Source organism: Pomacea canaliculata, linkage group LG11 (assembly GCF_003073045.1).
Source record: "Pomacea canaliculata isolate SZHN2017 linkage group LG11, ASM307304v1, whole genome shotgun sequence".
In the NCBI taxonomy this organism is placed as follows: domain Eukaryota; kingdom Metazoa; phylum Mollusca; class Gastropoda; order Architaenioglossa; family Ampullariidae; genus Pomacea; species Pomacea canaliculata.
In genome coordinates this window covers 8,123,132-8,140,011 of record NC_037600.1, presented here as the reverse complement: position 1 = coordinate 8,140,011, position 16,880 = coordinate 8,123,132, and the positions used below count along the sequence as shown (strand labels likewise).

Genomic DNA, 16,880 nt, shown 5'->3' with positions numbered 1-16,880 from the left:
GATTTAAAAATACTAAAAGCAGATAGAGACACCAGAGACAATTATAGCTACATTAGACAACAGAGGATTAGGTTAGGTCTTTTGTATATACATATAGGAGCTGACATAAAAGCAAAATATGCTCTGGAAATTCACATATTGATCGAATATAGAATCAAATATTTTATCTGTTATTCAAAGCACAATTGTGACAGCTAGCATGAGACGAACGACAACACTTGTGGCGGAGAAAAAAACAAACAAAAAAACAACTTGAGCTCCGTTATTTCAAAATTTGCGACTTAATATAATCAGAGAAGTGTGTTTCTTCTTTATCGGTCCCCAAAAGGAAGAAGTTTAGTTTTTCTGTGTGTGCAAAGCTCTGTCTACAAGAACACCCAGACGACAACGTGCTAAGATATGTAACTCTCCGAGTTGATTGTCTCCCTTGCCTAGGCCATGGAAACCTTCCGACATTGTTGGTGAGCCTTCCTTTTAACAATATTTATTAGTTAATCTGTTGAAGCACATTCTCATTAATCGTATTTAGATGTATTATCCACATCTTTGTTTGTAATTTGTCCAGCTGGCTTGTTTAAAGCGGTAATTCTTCGCACTGTTGAATGATCCGTGAGTCAACCTCTTTTCCGAGACAAAAATAAAAACAAAAATAGTTTGACATGGGCGTTGAAAAAGAAGCACAGCTCCAGCTTCGGCTGTTAACTCTAATTTTAAATGTCTTTTGAAAGATGATTGCGCCTTCTACAGTTTTTTTTTTCATTCGCAATTGCCATTACAGGACTAAAGTGTCATGTGTTACTTTCGCTAAAGGAAGTTCCAAACGCATTACGAATCGCACCGTCACTCATCTGCCGACTAGACTGGCAGTGGCGGTGAAAAAGTAAAAGAAAAGAACAAAAATAAAGCAGAACAAAAAATAAAATAAAGTTTCTTTACATGTAATCACATTTATAGTTTTGAGACAATACTAGATTCGAAGAGTACACGTGTCATCTAGTGTCCAGTATTTAAATCATGGTCTGCATTACCGGTTTCTCTGTCTGCTATACTCAGTTGTCTAGAGAAAAGACATTAACAAAGATTCATTAAATTTAAGGAACATAGAGATCATGTATGTCTCAGGTTTCATCATTGCATACCTTTAAAGTAATTTAAAAAAATTTCAGGTTCTCAGCTAAATTGTTTCAATGAAGTCTGCAAGCTGTTGAAAATAGTCAATGAATGACACTCTTTGTTTGGTCACACTATGTGCGTAAAACATCCACAACTTGCTTTTATTTTATACAGTGTATACTTTGACCATTTAAAATATGCAGCTTCATGATAATTTTGATTTATTTTAGTTTGAATGATTTATGATATTGCTACAGATTTACAATACAGTATTCACTTCACTTACACTCTCTAAGAAACTGCACAGTTGGGCTGCAGCAAAAACTCTGTGACATAAACATATGAGAAAATGTAAAAGATTTAGAATTTTATACTTATCCTGTGACTGCATAAAAATGAGTTCATGAATAACTTAAATAAATTGTAATCTTGAGTGAAGTATTGCTCTATTGGTTATATATTCAGATATTTAAGAGGTCACCTGACAAAAGTAATGTGAGTAATGGTACAGGCTTCATTATAACCCTAGAAGAGGAGTGCTTTGTACTGAAATAAAATAAAAATGTGAGGAGTTATAAAATGAATCAATGATCCATCAAAGCTAAAATTCTGTTTCTTTAAAATATGGCTCAACTGTTCTATTAAATTGGCTGAGCATTATCCACGGAAGCTGAAACTGCATATGCTTGGATGTTAAACATTTCAGATGCTTGAAGACAAATGGCAAGTAAGACAGCCTTTTTGATTAATGGCTAAATTTGTGCTAAATTAGCTCATTTCAGTTCAATCAAACATGCATAGTGGAAAGCCACATGTTCTTGGCAAATAGGTGAACTGGCAAAAGTTAAAGGAGGTGTGCTGGCTGTTGTCCTTTAAAGTAAACATTTTATGTCACAGGAAGGTTTGAACAGATTTTTTTTTTATAATCATGGAAATATGATATTTTTTATTCTTGTGGTTTTTCTAGAATGAGATGACTGCAGCTGAATTTTTGGATGTTAACCAGTGACATGTACTTAAAAATCAGTGGTTGTATGCATGAAAAAAAACTGCTAATGAATGAGTCTATAACTGATTGAAACATACCATATAGTTGTACCATATTATGATTATCTGGCTGAAAGATCTTGCTGAAAAAAAGGAATTAGGTTTAAAAAAAAAATTAGCAGCCTTTAACTAAGTGCATTCTTACTGAGAGAACGATAACTGATTTTAAACACAAATTATTCAATGCTTAGGCTTAAACTCAGAACATTTGCATTTTATTTGTTTCAGACATTTAGACAAGCTATGCCTTGAGCCTAAACTTATGATGGAGAATTCTGGAGCTAAGCCTAAAACAGTGCTTGGGGCAGGGGCAGGGGCAGGTAATGGTCGGCACACTCAGCCCAGCCATGGTTCAGCGGCCCTTGGTCAGGTTTCAGGCTTGTCACAGCAGACCTCTGATAATGGTCTCATGCCTCCTGCTGATGGTCCTGTAGGTCAGCAAAAGGAGACACCAAATGGATATGGACCGAGTGGAACCTCAGCCTTACTACCATCTCCCAGAATGCCTGAAAGAAATAGGAGTAATAACAACAGGAACAGTTCTCACGGTGGTAGTGGCGATGGTACCAGCTTGACACGAAGAGGAAGCATGCCAAACTCTGTTGCAAGAAGTAGGCTTCCACCTATAGACCACAGAACAGGGCCTCTACATTTTGAGGCACGGCGCTTTACACCCAGTTCCCATTTGAATGAGCCCAATACACAAAGGCCTTCAAGGAGAGAAAATGGTGATCGACAGATGAATCGCCACACCCAGCTGTTTGGCCGACCCATGCTTCGCCATCGAAGTTTGTCTTCACAAAATCCAACATATTTGCAGAGAGATAATGCTGCTGTGGCCCATGCTGCTGCATTCTCAGGCAGCAATGGTCATTCAAGAACTGATCCACCTTTAGTGGACTCCACCGACACAAGTAATGCAACTTCAGCTGTCCCCACTTTCAGGACCAGTATACAACAGATTGGAATAGACAACTCTCTGTCCTCAGAAGATGATGAGCCATCCTCCAATGACCAGCTGAATCGCCCAGCAAGTGCTGCTAGCGATGCAGGATTCGCCAGGCAACTACTGCAGGAAGAAATGGATGCCATTTTGCGAGCTGATGAGGAACTGGCAAGAGAGCTGCATGATGATCTGAACTTCATGTCTCAGCCATGGTTTAACCAATACCCTATTGTTGACCGGGATCACGGGGTAAGCTATTTCTTTTTTGCTTGCCTATTACAGTTTAATTGATTGCTAGTCTTAAAGGCATCTTAACAACTGTATATTAACGTTCCTTCTTTTTCAGTCAGTTTGCTGACCACAGTCATGAGAGGATGTTCTGCCTTTAAAAAAAAAACAACCTAGGGTTTTATTTGTTTTTATGGGTAAGGGGGGGGTGGATATTGCAGCTTGGGACTGTGCATTGCATTTCTGTTCTTTTTGAACCTCTTGACTTCATCCCTTTATATATTCCTTGATTAGTCTGGCAGTGACTAGACTAGCACCAGTGATTGGAGATGTGGAAGGGATGGATGCAGCAGCTGACAAAACTCACCTCTGAGGCTTGTCTTTAGCTTTGGTGATCAGGTCCTGTGTGGAACAACCAGTCCACTCTATGTTTGACAGCCATTTCTTTCTTTGTCCACCTTGGCTTTGACTTCCCTTCCAAGGTCTCCTGAAGAATGAACAGTGTCATGCCATGTTTAGTGGCCAAACCAGACAGCTTGAGCCGCTTCACCATTGCAAGCAGTCATTCCTGGTGTCCCATGGGAGTGTCGACCATGCTCTTTATAAAGCCATTCATTGGGTTTCTTGTACAAGATTCAGAGTGGCTTTCTTAGGCACTTGGTCTCCAGTGCCTGGATCCATAACCTAGATAACTCCTATTTGCATCCATTAGTGGTATAGGGCAGTAAGTGTCCTTCAGCTATAGTGATGTCACCACGACCATGAAAATCAGGTGTTTGTATCTAGCTCGGATATACCTTTCTCTGCATGTGACACTGTTTGCAGGGCTTATCATGTTATTGTCCGGGGTTTTCTCCTCAAATATGTGTGTGTGTTGTTTGGGATCCCTTATGGACACCTACAGTTAACTGAAAAAAATATCCTAGCTGGTTGTTAAGAAGTACCACACTAATTGAGCAGTTGTACAGTGCTTCAGTAACTTGAATGTCCTCTTATATGTTGACATTTCACATCACATGCCACAGTACCTTGTGCCAGACTCTGTTAGATGCCTTTTTAAAATCAAGTGGTGGAAGAGATTCTGCTGGTGTACCTGTCCTCTTATTAGGATGCCACTATTGAAGATCTCCTGTCTGCTCTAAATCCAGCCTGTACTTGTTCCTCAGTGGTGGTGTTAATGCAATTTTGGATTATATTTGCTTGTGGCTGATTAGACTTAATCCCTTTTTTTTTTTCACTTTAATGCGTGTCATTTCTCTCTTATCCAGGTTTAGTTTTATCAAGTAAACAACCTTTTTTTTCTTGTCTTTGTAAGTAACTACCAGGGTACTCTGCATTGCCAAGGTGATGCCTTAGGCTCCCAGCTGGCAACATTCAAGGCATGGCGCTAAACTGCCAACTGCTTCTAGTGATCTGAAGAGATAAATAGATTGCAGTGATGCATTTCACTCTCTACCTCTCTTTCTCCCTGGATGGTTTGTGGTGAAGATGTGTGATTGAGAAAAGGGGTGTTGTAAGAGTGATACAAACAACCCAAGTTTTCTGTTCTTTTTTTTTTCTTTTTGAACCTTTTGACTTCATTCCTTTACACATATATTCCTTTAATGGTGTCAACTGACAGGCCATGGTGCTTGTACCCATTTGGGGTAAGAGTGATACAAACCATTACAGTTTTGTTTTGCTGGTCCATGGCTTTGAGGATGTTTTCTCTTTTGAGATATAATGACTCTTTATATAAGCCATGCGTTGAGGCCGAGGGTAATGACATATGAGTAGGGGTCTTGTATGTGTGAGTAGTTGTTTGTTTGAGTTTAATGCCCTGCCAGCAACCAAGGCTATTTATGTGTGTGTAAGGAGGTATATAACTAAATGCTGTGTTTTGAAGTGGGGGTGTGTGTGTGTGCATGTAGAGCTCTTGGCACACGTGTTTATAGAAGCCAGTTATAACTTGCTGATAACTGGATTATGTTTACAGCAGTTTAAAGGTGTTAGGTAGTTACTTTGACAGATGCTTACACCCTTGCTGGAGCTATACTCTTGAAGAAATAAAGAACCAGTCTTTCTCTGCCCCCTACTCCCTGTAAAAGTGTACCCTGGTAACATGAAGAGAAAATACACATTTAAAGTAAACATGTGTAGGAGCAAATAAGCATTAAGCAGACATAGCCTGTGACCATTTTTTATATATCAGAAATACTCTTGTCAAATTTTGTGAGAAGCAGACAACTGGAATGGATTTTCACTCAAAACCAAAGACACACTGACACATTGCCACATTCTGCTTTATTTGTAAGACTTCTCCCAGGGCAATAGTTCTGTTACAAAGAACAATATCAGTACTCGCCATCTTGCTCACAATTTTAGGTAATGTTTTCTTTATTGAAAAGAATAAATAGAAAGTCAAAGGTTAACTTGTGCATATCCATTTGTGACAGTTATTACTATTTACAGATCTTTGAGCAGGTGCTTGAGCAGTTATTATTAGTGAAAGGAGGAAGTTAACTTGTTATCTTTGTATTCTTTGCTTTCTTATCTGCTTTGCTTCCTGGATTAGTAGACAAATACTCTCCAGCATGTCTAGGTCTTGATTCTAATGCTGATCACTTTCTTTCATTAGCACACTAAAATTTTGTTTATGGTTCCTTTAGATTTTAAAATAAGGCTGTAGAACTGTTTATCTTAATGCCTTGGTAGACAAGACAACTTGTGGACTGGTTGAATATTTTGCCTAGACTGCACAACTTACAGATAAGTTCAATATCTTGTGTAGACTAAACAGCTCACAGATCAATTAAATGCCTTTTGTAGACAGCTGCAGCCCCTATTCCATAGTCTCGGAAATCAAATGCTGTATCCTTGTCAAACCAAACACGGAATCCTTCTGTAGATCAGTTGAACACATTTTGTCGACTTTGGAACTTATAGATCAGATGAACATTCTGTCCAACAGCATGTGCCATAATTTAGCTTCCAGCACCCTTTGTAAGCAACATGATGTGAATGTGCTGGATGTTTATAACCCCATCCTCCCACACTCTGTGTCTTCCTAGCAAATGGCACCATGTCATTATTAATCTTATTTTTCTTCTCCTTCTTAGGCTTTGCTTGAGTCTCCTCCTCACTTGGATTCACCCACATCGCCTGTACAAAGCCATGGAAGGCGGGTTTTGCCTCATATTCCAGCAGAACCCCGCAGACGAGGGCCACGGGGATTGCGGTCATCTTCAAGAACACAGGAAAGTTCAGGAGCAGAGGGTTCACCAAGAATGGGTGCAGGCACTCGAAGCTTCCCATTTCTCTGGGCCTTTAGACCAAGAGGACGTAGAAACCCAGAGCCTGCAACTTCAGGTAAGATGTGTCTGCTTGTAAAATATTGACTCATGAATTCATTCATTTGGAAGAGAAAGAGAGAGAGTGTGTGTGTGAGTGCGGCAAATGGGAGTGAGATCATGTCTGTATCAATAGGCATTACGTTTGATTGACAAATGGTTTAAAATATTAAGAAGAATTATAATAATGTAAGTAAATGCAAGTTAAAGAAAAGCATATACTGAAAATTTAGTTTTGAAAAATATGCCTTGTTTTTCTTTCTTGAAAACAAGTCTTGCTGGGAAAAAAGTGTAATGATGAAGATGAGTTGCACCACTTTTAAATATCACTAGGTCATGAGCAAGCAAGATTGCAGTAAACGAACTTTCATGCATGTACCCACGTGCTCTGTCTCCTCTTTTCTCCCATCTCTCATTCACACACACACAATTTCTTTTTATGTCTAAGCAGACAACCTGAACTATATGGAGATCACTATTTTTCACTTCAATTCCTGTTGCCTGCACCCTGTTGGTCAAATTTTTGCCAACGAAGAAAATAAAATTCCACCTTCTGAACAAACAGTTTACTCCATCCATCCTTCCCCTGCACGCTGATGTAGAAAACGTATTTTCTACTTTTAACAATGTTTGGTTAAAGTTTAATTAGAGTTTGGACCACCAACCGTGAACTGGTCAAGCTGGCACCACTTCAGCTAATGACAGGGCAGGATGGTCAAGGCGGGGCCATAAATCTAAACAGAAGGCGGCGGGGTAGACTAGTTTTAGCACCGGCGAACTTCCCTGAATCGGTCCAAGGTCAAAGGGTGACGATAGACGCCCCACAGGAAGGAAGAGGTGACCCAGCCTCAGACAGCGGGAATCTTCACTTTTCCGAGTTGCATGTTGGCGAGCTGAGGTCTGTCTTGAGGAGACGTAAGAAAGTTGCCCGCTGGACTTAGCAATGTATAGTGTACTGGAAGTCTACAACAGCATGAGTTAGACTTAGATTATTGATGTACGTAAAGAAGTGATTTGTGAATATTGGATTGTGAACGGTGAACATTGAACAGTAAATATCTTATAACAAACTGTGAACATTGGATTACTGTGTGAACATTTATGAGGCGAGCGACATCGAGGAGAGATAAGTTTTTAAGAATTAAGTATTAAGTGTGAACCTAAATGTCAACTATTCTGTATATATGTACTGTTGTATTACATTCTTTGATTCATATATATATGTTGATGTATTTACTGAGTGAGTGTTGTAATTAGGTGTGGGCGAATGCTTGTTAAGAAATTTATCCGTTGCTCAACAGAGCCCACATCCAACCTTTACACCTGAGCTCATTAGATATTCATGTATATTTTTTTTTATACTAATAGTTCATCATTGTTTTGTCTTTTGTAGAATAATTTTGACCTTCAGCGGGCTTTTTTTTTTATTATTATTATTTTAAATTTTAGGTTCACCTGAGGGGGAAGCAGAACCAATTGAAGGATTGCCACCTGACTCGGAGGCCGATGCTTTTTTCGATTACATGGTGAGGGTTGTCTGCCTGATGTGTCCAAGCTTGTATGCAATGTAATCGGTAAAGTATCCATGTACTAATCATGTTTTCAGAGCGTAACATTTAGAAGAAGGGTAAGTATCAGGTCACCAGGTACTTTATTTTTGTGTTTTCATGCCCAGTGGCTGTGTAGAATGTACATTTGACATTCTTCTTCTAGCGAGACCCTTCACTTATGCTGCTGATGCTGATGCTGAGGTCACATGAAACCTATGAGGGAGGAGTTGACCTGAATGATTATGAGGTAAGCCTTGTCAAGCATTGAGTGCATAATGTTGAAAGTGTTCTTTTCTCACCCACTGTGAGCCATACATTGTAAGGTTTAGCAGATGTGCGCAATGACAGCATCAAACAGTAGAATGCAAAAGAGCACTAGGTTTGCAAACTTAACAGTGTTAAACATTTTGAGTTTTAGAGAAAAACTATTCAGTGATCTGAGTAGAGAAAATACTCAAAACAGTTTCTTTGGTCTAAAAGCTGCATAAAGCTCAAAGACAAAGTCTGAGCATTTTTATTTACCAAAAGGAACAGAAAGCTGTATGAAATATCTGCCAAAAGAGATAACATATTTAATGATAAAATATGATGGTACATTTTGTGAATCTGTATCTGCATGAATAACAAGTTGAGCATTTAGAGAGTTTTGCCTCTTTGATGCAAACAGCTTTAAATTTCACATCTATAAGATTTAGAAAGGGCCTGTTTGTGAACCCATCACAATCATTACTGTTTTATTACAGGGTTTGTGGGATTTAGCCGAGCAGCTAGGTGAAGTGAAGAAACGTGGCCTGACAGAGGAAAATCTCAAACACATCCCCACACGGAAGTTCAAAGAGACAGTTGGCAAGAATGGAGAAGCAGGCGCCACAGCACAAAATTTTGTCGCAGAGCAGTGCCAGATATGTCTGGTAGACTTTGAAGAAGGCGACAGCTTGCGCCATATCCCTTGCCAGCATGATTTCCACAAAGACTGTATCGACGAGTGGTTGAAGGTGAGCCTTGTTTTCTCATGGGAGATGGGAAGTAAAACTATATTGTTACCTGCAGAGTTATCAAAAATAACTTGTAAGAGATGTTTTTACCAAAAAAATAGTAATTTTCACCATAAAATCATTATTTAATTTAATTTTTTCAAACTCTGATCAGGTTGTGGGTAAAACCATCTGTATTTTATCAGGAGACAGATCTTAGTAACCACTTTTGAATCTGCCCCTCTTCTTTGCGCCAAACAACTTGTGCAGTGCATAACCCAAGGGAGAGAATTCATATCAACGAGTATTACAGTAGCGTTCTCCTTGTTCCCAATCAGGTCACTTTTAGAGATTAATATAAATTTGTAGTCTTTTCTTGCATTAAAGAAAAACTGCTCATAGCAGTGTAAAAGTGCGGTATTTTGTTTCTATTTTTTTTAAGTTATTTTTTACCACCATAAGGCAATGTTCATTCATTTTTACTTGATAGGTAATCATTGCTTAGTCTGCCGAGTGCAGGGCTAGACATTCCATGAATGACACAGCTGGGCTTAAACTCTTTGTACAAAGTTTTTTTCAAAATTCCATTGGGTATAACATGTTCACTTTTTGATTTAACATAAGAGTGTTTTTTCAGAATGGTCAGAAGTAGAAACAGTTGATTTCTGTTAATTTTAAACATTTCTTATATGCTTGTTTTCTCTTGTCGTTTTTTTTTTTTTTTTTGAAAATATTTTGTGAAAATAAGGTAATTTTGTGCAATCCAAAGTAATAGTCTCCATCTCATTTTTGAGTCTTAAATGAGTCAAAATGATTTTACTGTTGTTGCAGAGAAATGCCACTTGCCCAATCTGTAGATTTGAAATCAAGGCTACAAGCTCTTAGTTCAGAGAAAGTTCACCTGTCTTGGCCAACCATCTCGCTCTGCATTTTCAGCAGGAGAACTGTGATCAAGTGGCATCCTGTCTTTCATGTTGTTCTCTCACATGAGAGACTGCCATGTAGTTCACATTCATGAACGTTTTCTTCACTTTTGGCTGGAATATCTTGCATAGTTTGATTTTTCTGGACCTGTGATAGATGCCACTTTTGACTGTCTATATAGGCTTGTTAAAGTTATAGAGTGACTTTTTTTAATTACAGAGATGCTGTTCTTTCTTTCCTTCTCAGTAATTAAAATTGATTTTTATGATCATTTTATGTTCAGTTTGTAATTTCTTCTTATTAATTTAACTCCATTTATTCAAAAATATTGATTACCATAGTATTTTCCCAATTTGCATGTGAATGTATGCTGGCAGAGTGTTTTGGAATTCTTGTGGACAGGTCCATTTAATTTCTTAAGACGTATTTTTTAAAGTACTGAGAGACATGAACAACTACTACTGTTTACTTATGGCTGACATCAGTGTAAATTCCTCATGAAATCTCACAATTTTTGACTGTGCTTCACTTTTAACATTCTGAACAATCTACTGAGTGAACTACATGTGTAGTAGAATAATAAATAATAATATAGCTTATTTATGATAAAAAATTCCATTTAGAACTCCCACTTTGTAATAGTTTTACAGTGCCCCAGATCAATTTTTATACACAATTTTTTTTTATTTATAATTTTCATTTACTTGATGATCTAAGTTTTTCTTTTTATAAATATTTATCAATATATTTCACCCAGCTGACAGATGTTGATCAAGAAAATAGTCCTTTCACAGGTGTATAGGGAACTAATTCTGTGATTTTATGTTTTTGAATACTTCTTTGACCCTTGTAAAATAAGAAATAGATTCAATCTAATGAGGTGACAGAAAGAGTGAAAAATAAGGTCATGCTGAAATTCACTTGAGTTTATTACTTTACTCAAGAGACATTACGAAAGTCATACAGAAAAAATTGTAAGAAAGAGTTGCAGAAATACAGAAAGGGTAATATATTTGTAATTTTATTAGAAGTCAACTTTATTTCATGTGTAATCATAACTGTTAGACTGTTTTATTTGAAAACAGTTTGTTTTTTCAGTTTCTCATCTTTATGATTCGGGTGAACTGAGAGGTGCTCGACTAATGTTTATTAGTAAAGCTCTGGCTTCTGTACCATAAGAGTAAGCCATAATTTGTGGGCATATGGCTTTGTGGGTGCTCTGCTTTGAAATGTACATACATAACTCTCCTTCCCTGTCACTGATTCCAGGCTGAATGTAAGCAAGCGTGGGGCTGTTTTGTTTTCGTTCAACGGGTTGGTATTCCTTGGAGCTTGGGTTTTGCTTCTGTACAAGTTGTTATTCCTTTCTGATCCTACTGTGATTGCTCCCTTGACTGCACATACAGCCATACTACATACACATGCATGTACAAGATGCACCAAATCTTTAAGTACCTGACATCAACATTTACAATGATGCTGTATTTAATGAGTGTACTCTGAATTATGATGTCTGCTGCTTTCCAGTGCCAAGTGCTTAACACAAACATTTTTGGGGTAAATAAGACTTTCAGTTTTGTCTGCATTAAGTCATATCATACACGTAAAAGCAAGAGAGAGAGGGAGAGTGTGCTAGTGCATGGTTCCACTAATGTATATTATGCATGTTTGTTACCTTTTTTTTTTTTTAATAATTTTGTGGCTGTCTAACTGTGCATATAGTCATTTACTTATGCCAAGACAATTTTTAAGGTATCAAGATATGGAAGATTTTAGATGAACCTGAAATTACTTCAGTTTACAGAATAAAATGTTTGATTCAGTGTGTTTAAAAGACCAGTCTCTAAAGACAGGTCCCAACAAAATTTGCATGGTCCCATTATTCTTCTACTATCCCCATTATTTAACTTTTTAAAAATTCAGACTTTGTTGATAGACCAGTTTGCAGTGATGTAAAATGAATAGTTAAGAGCGAGGTGCTTTTTGCTATAGTTTTATTAATGAAACATTAGATGAAAGCAGATATATTGTGCCCAAAGAATTTAGTTTTTTTGTTGGATGGTGTCCATTGTCTCTGTAATACACTTCCTTAAGTTTGCATAGTTGCAACTTTTAACTTTTTTTTTTCAGAACTTAAGAATTTTATAACCATCTGCTGACTTTTCTGCATATTGTACTTTCCAACTGAATAATGTGATGTTGATTTATCTGTCTTCATAACACCAGAGACACTAAAGCTAATTTAACATTATAAATGGAATCAGGATTTTACAAAAGAATTAATCATTAAACTTCTAGAAAAAAAAAGGTAAATCTTGTCAGTGGTTAAGCAGTGTGTGTGTGTGTGAACAGTACAGTGAACTGCCATGTGCCATGCTGCCATCATATTTTTGAGACTTCAGTGGAAAATAATTAATAAAGTGTTGTGTACATTATCTTTGCAACATCACTTGCCACATTGACTACATTGCATATTTTTGTGAGCAGTAGATGCAAATAATCTATTTCAGACATGGCTCAGGCATGAACTGGGGCCACTGCTGGTGGAGATGATGGAAAACTCTTGCTCTGTGTTACAATCTCAAAAACTCATGCAACATATCCCAAGAGCAGTACTTTGAAAAAAAAAAATTGCAAGGTTTGGCAGACAAACCCCCTCCCCTCAAAAAATCCCACCAGTTCTAGCAACAACCAGCTGGCACTTTCTTATATTATGAAAGAGATGGTTCACTCATCGGACAGGTTGAATGTAAAATCTGAAAAGAAAGGCCGTATAGATAGAATGTGTTGCAAAAGGGGAGTGCTGCAGGCTGGAAACTTTCCAAATCTGTGGCCCTAGGGGGGAAAAAACCTCTTCAAAAAAACAACAAAATGGGCCACACCTGTTAAAGATGCTTGATGCATATATCATTCTGTATTGTCGTTACCTCTTGATGTCATTGGTTTGATGATGTGCAGATGTATGTGTTTGTCAGGTGCAACCGACGTTTTTATCTTTAGCCCTTTAAGGAAAGTTATTTACATTATTTCCTAACTTGTCCGACAGTTGAGCCTGTCCACAATCGTTAAGGAATTTTATGTTGAATACAGTGTGGTCTCCCTTTTAGATAAGTAGGTCTTGGTCTATGTTAAACGGCCGTAGAACGACCTGCCATTCCCATTCCCACGACTCTAGTCTCTTGTGTTGTTTGTAATGCGTGGAGTGGCTAGGATACCGCTCTATAAAAGCTTACATAATTATGCATAACTGAGAACCCACACTTCATTTTCTCATACTTAGTATTTTCTGAAGCTGCCATGTGATTCCTCAAACTTACCTTTTCCACCTGTACTGCCAGACCATTTCTTACCAAGCTTCTCGGACATGGTTTATGTGCAGGCTTTAGGTCTTGTTTTTGTCTTTCAGTGTGTTCCTCGCCGTTTGTTTGCCGACATATATTGGATTTCGTCCGTATGCGTTATGTACATGTTGTATCTCTCTTGCTTTATTAGTCTTTCTCTTGTAAAGCGCATTGAGCTTTCTGCTTAGCTAGGGGTGGGCAAACCCGGATGAGACAACAAGCCTCGTGATAATGGAATGGACAACAAATGAGCACATTATAGTTTTTACTTACCGAATTTATTGTTTAAAGTGAAGCTGCTTGAATTGGCTCGCAATAAAACTTTAAAACCATCTTTCCTTTGAAGGCAGCCGCCCCTGCTGCTCTCTAACGACTCATTATATGTCAGCCGTATTATTTGTTCTCTTTGTACTTCGTGTTAGAATGTTATGGACTGCCCGTTTCTATCTCTGTTGTACTTGGTAAATTAAATTTCAATCAAAACCTAGGTTTAATGAAAAAAAAAAAGAAGACAAGTGCACATCACATTTTGGCAGACGGGCCGTACTTCGCCCACCCCTGTGCTAACCTCTAAATAAATTCCCTTTATTAAAATTATTTGGGTTGGAATAGGGGGAAGAAGAACAGATGGCATAATTGTATGTGACGTCAGGTGATAAGCTTTTTCTCGAACCACAGTTTATGCTCCCAGGTCATCTTGCCAATCATGTTTGCCACTGCAGATAGCCGCTCACAATTGACGTCAAACATGGATTCGAGACGCAAACCCTCGACCGATAAAATGGTCCAGAAAGTAAGGTCTGGCAGACGTCTCCGACTTTTAAAATACGCAGTTCTGTATTTCTGCGAGGGGACAATCACAGTGACAGAAAAGTCTTCACAATGAAGTTCATCATCAGCCTACAGTGCTTTCTGCTACTGGCCATCTTTAGAGGTAATCATGGTCACAATTAACTATCTTCATACAAGTTACTTAATATAAGAAGAATAGCATCTCAACTTAAACTGAACTCGATCATAATTACAAACCAAACAAATTGTTTAGTTTTAGGATTTAGTAGTTGACTTTTGTTTATGAATTCAGAAAACAATCACTGGATGCTAATTACTTCGAGTCAGCGTTGTCACGTTTCTTCAAACAGTCGATTGTAATTTACGGTTCAGAAATTGTAGTAACTGTAATGTAGACGATTATACTAAGTTATTTCTCTCGATTATAATGACTAGAATTTTTGTCACCAAAAGTGAGAGGAGAAACATCCGGCTCAATTTCGGAACGTTGTTTACAAGTAAAACATGTTTTCCGATTTGCTGGCGCTTTGTGAAAATAAAGTATTCATGTTTCTTTTACAAATTCAAGAGTCGGAGCAGCGCAACTGCTTTTCTAGTCTCTGTCATCACGGCCTGACGTTTGAGGAGTGCACGAGTGGGGTCTGGGAATGCCATTCACATGAAGTATGTCATGGTAAAGTAATAGAATCGGACTGTACATGACATTTCTGATATATGCCGCAACTCGCTCTTTTTTTTTTTTTAAATTTGAAAATGAGGCAGTGAGAAAGTTAAAGTTGGGAAGGGTAACTGGTATTTTCTGGAGAGCCAGCCACTAAAGCTATGTAATGGCCAAACAACCAAATACGTGCAGTATGGAGAGACAGAAGATATGAACCCAGAACAGCTGATCTTTACTTTGTGACATACGTATGTCTTTCTTGGACGAATGTTTGATCAAGTCTAGCAAAGCTTTTACATGACGGTAATATACAAACGCTGTCAAACTTGCAAAGAAGCGAGAGGGGTATGGGCTGGAAGTACAGAGAGGGACTCAAAGACTGTAAGCATGTTATACGTATCTGGTACTGTTGGTATTGTTTATGCAGAGCAATTCTCTCACAGATGGTACCAGCAACAGATGAAGCACATCAAATCGAATATTATAATTCTGTCAACATAAAAATTTATCATTGCCTTCTCAAGACATAGAAAAGAAGGGGTGAGAGTGATAAAGTATATATAGGAATAGAAATATTTTTGATGACATTATGTACAATTCAGTGTAAAATTATTTATCATTTCCTAACCAGACCTGTTACTACAGAAATGTTTATCATTTGCTTTTTAAAAATAATTATTGGCTTTCAACAAAAAATGATGGTCTACATAGTTTTTGAAGTGTCCTACAAGACAGTGAATAAATATGTTTCTGTTTTGGTCAGTTCTGTGAGATAGCAACAACACATTCCCAAGAAGGGAGAACGTTGGAGGTCCAATGCAAGCATGCAACCCATGAGCTTCCGGTGAGCAGTTATGTCTATTTGATCATTGTAATCAATGATCATTGCAATAAATATGAAAAGCTGGACAGAAAATAATTATAAGCTGAACTTTGGAAGGACAAAAGGCTGGTCTATGTACTACTGCACAAACATAAACAAGCATGCACACAAATGCATCTAAAACCACACATGCAAAAATAAGCACACACATACACCGAGTGCACACATACACACGAGTACATATTCTCAAGCAGCATACACACACAATGAACTTGATGCTCTAAAAACACGGCAAGTTGAAGCCAGCGGGTAGAAACAGAAATATCAAAGTGAAGGGAGATAATTACAGCTGATATAAATAAGAGTAAGCGACATAGAGATAAAGAAGAAGAGAAGGGATAGAAAATATACAGGGAAAGAAATAGAAAGGGAGAGTATGTATAAATCCACTAAGTGCACATACTTTCATAAACGCACATATGAATGTATATAGATGATGTTATAAACACTTAAGGGAAGTAAGCTCCCATACAAGCAAACTTTTAAAGACACATTCAAGCACAGGTTTTGATATGACAGGTATGTGAAGCCCATGAGGCCCACAACGCCGCCGACTGTACACCAAATGGTAGCAACAGCTGCACCTGGTGTTGTCATAGCTCGGACTGTGTCAGACGACTGGTGGCTTTTGTTGAAGCCAATACTACACCTGAGCCAACCACTACCCCCGAACCAACAACCACACCTGGTGTGTTGCTCTTCACTTAGCATGATAAATCAATTTTTCTTTCTTTCTTCCTTATTCTAGCAGAAGAGCCAGACAACATACAACCATTTCATATACATATCTTCAAAATGTAGTTTCCTTTATTTAACATATGAATCAACCGGTGATTTTTGTCAAACATGTTTTCAAGACATATGTGTCCATGTTTCAGAGCCATGTGAAGACTCATACCAGGGTACCTGTGCAGTAGATTATGCTGGACGATGCCGAGAACCAGCAGTCCAGGCACTCTGCGAGAAATTCTGTAACTTGTGTTAAGTATTTGAAGATGGCGAAAAGCAGACACTATGAGATTTGAAACTATGCAGAAACATATTCCTTGGAAAAGATATAAAATTTACTGTAATAAATTTTTGTTACAAAGA

At 37.9% G+C, this 16,880-nt stretch overlaps 1 protein-coding gene across 1 annotated transcript; it reads left to right on the top strand.

Annotated features, from left to right (window-relative positions):
- Nucleotides 1–368: 368 nt before the first annotated feature.
- Nucleotides 369–16,880, top strand: LOC112574887 (probable E3 ubiquitin-protein ligase ZFP1). Its single transcript, XM_025256237.1, has 11 exons — nucleotides 369–461; nucleotides 2,389–3,355; nucleotides 6,433–6,682; nucleotides 8,113–8,189; nucleotides 8,377–8,460; nucleotides 8,957–9,208; nucleotides 10,019–14,386; nucleotides 14,813–14,907; nucleotides 15,669–15,749; nucleotides 16,308–16,476; nucleotides 16,667–16,880. Exons 2-7 carry the CDS (start codon nucleotides 2,423–2,425, stop codon nucleotides 10,070–10,072), a joined length of 1,650 nt encoding a protein of 549 aa, XP_025112022.1. The 5' UTR covers nucleotides 369–461; nucleotides 2,389–2,422; the 3' UTR covers nucleotides 10,073–14,386; nucleotides 14,813–14,907; nucleotides 15,669–15,749; nucleotides 16,308–16,476; nucleotides 16,667–16,880.

Bases quoted from the DNA above. Each gene is read 5' to 3' on its own strand.
- LOC112574887 (XM_025256237.1), top strand. From the start codon at position 2,423: ATGATGGAGAATTCTGGAGCTAAGCCTAAAACAGTGCTTGGGGCAGGG. The intron at 8,190-8,376 runs GTGAGGGTTGTC...TTCTTCTTCTAG, and splicing joins ATGCTTTTTTCGATTACATG to CGAGACCCTTCACTTATGCT. The intron at 9,209-10,018 runs GTGAGCCTTGTT...CTGTTGTTGCAG, and splicing joins GTATCGACGAGTGGTTGAAG to AGAAATGCCACTTGCCCAAT.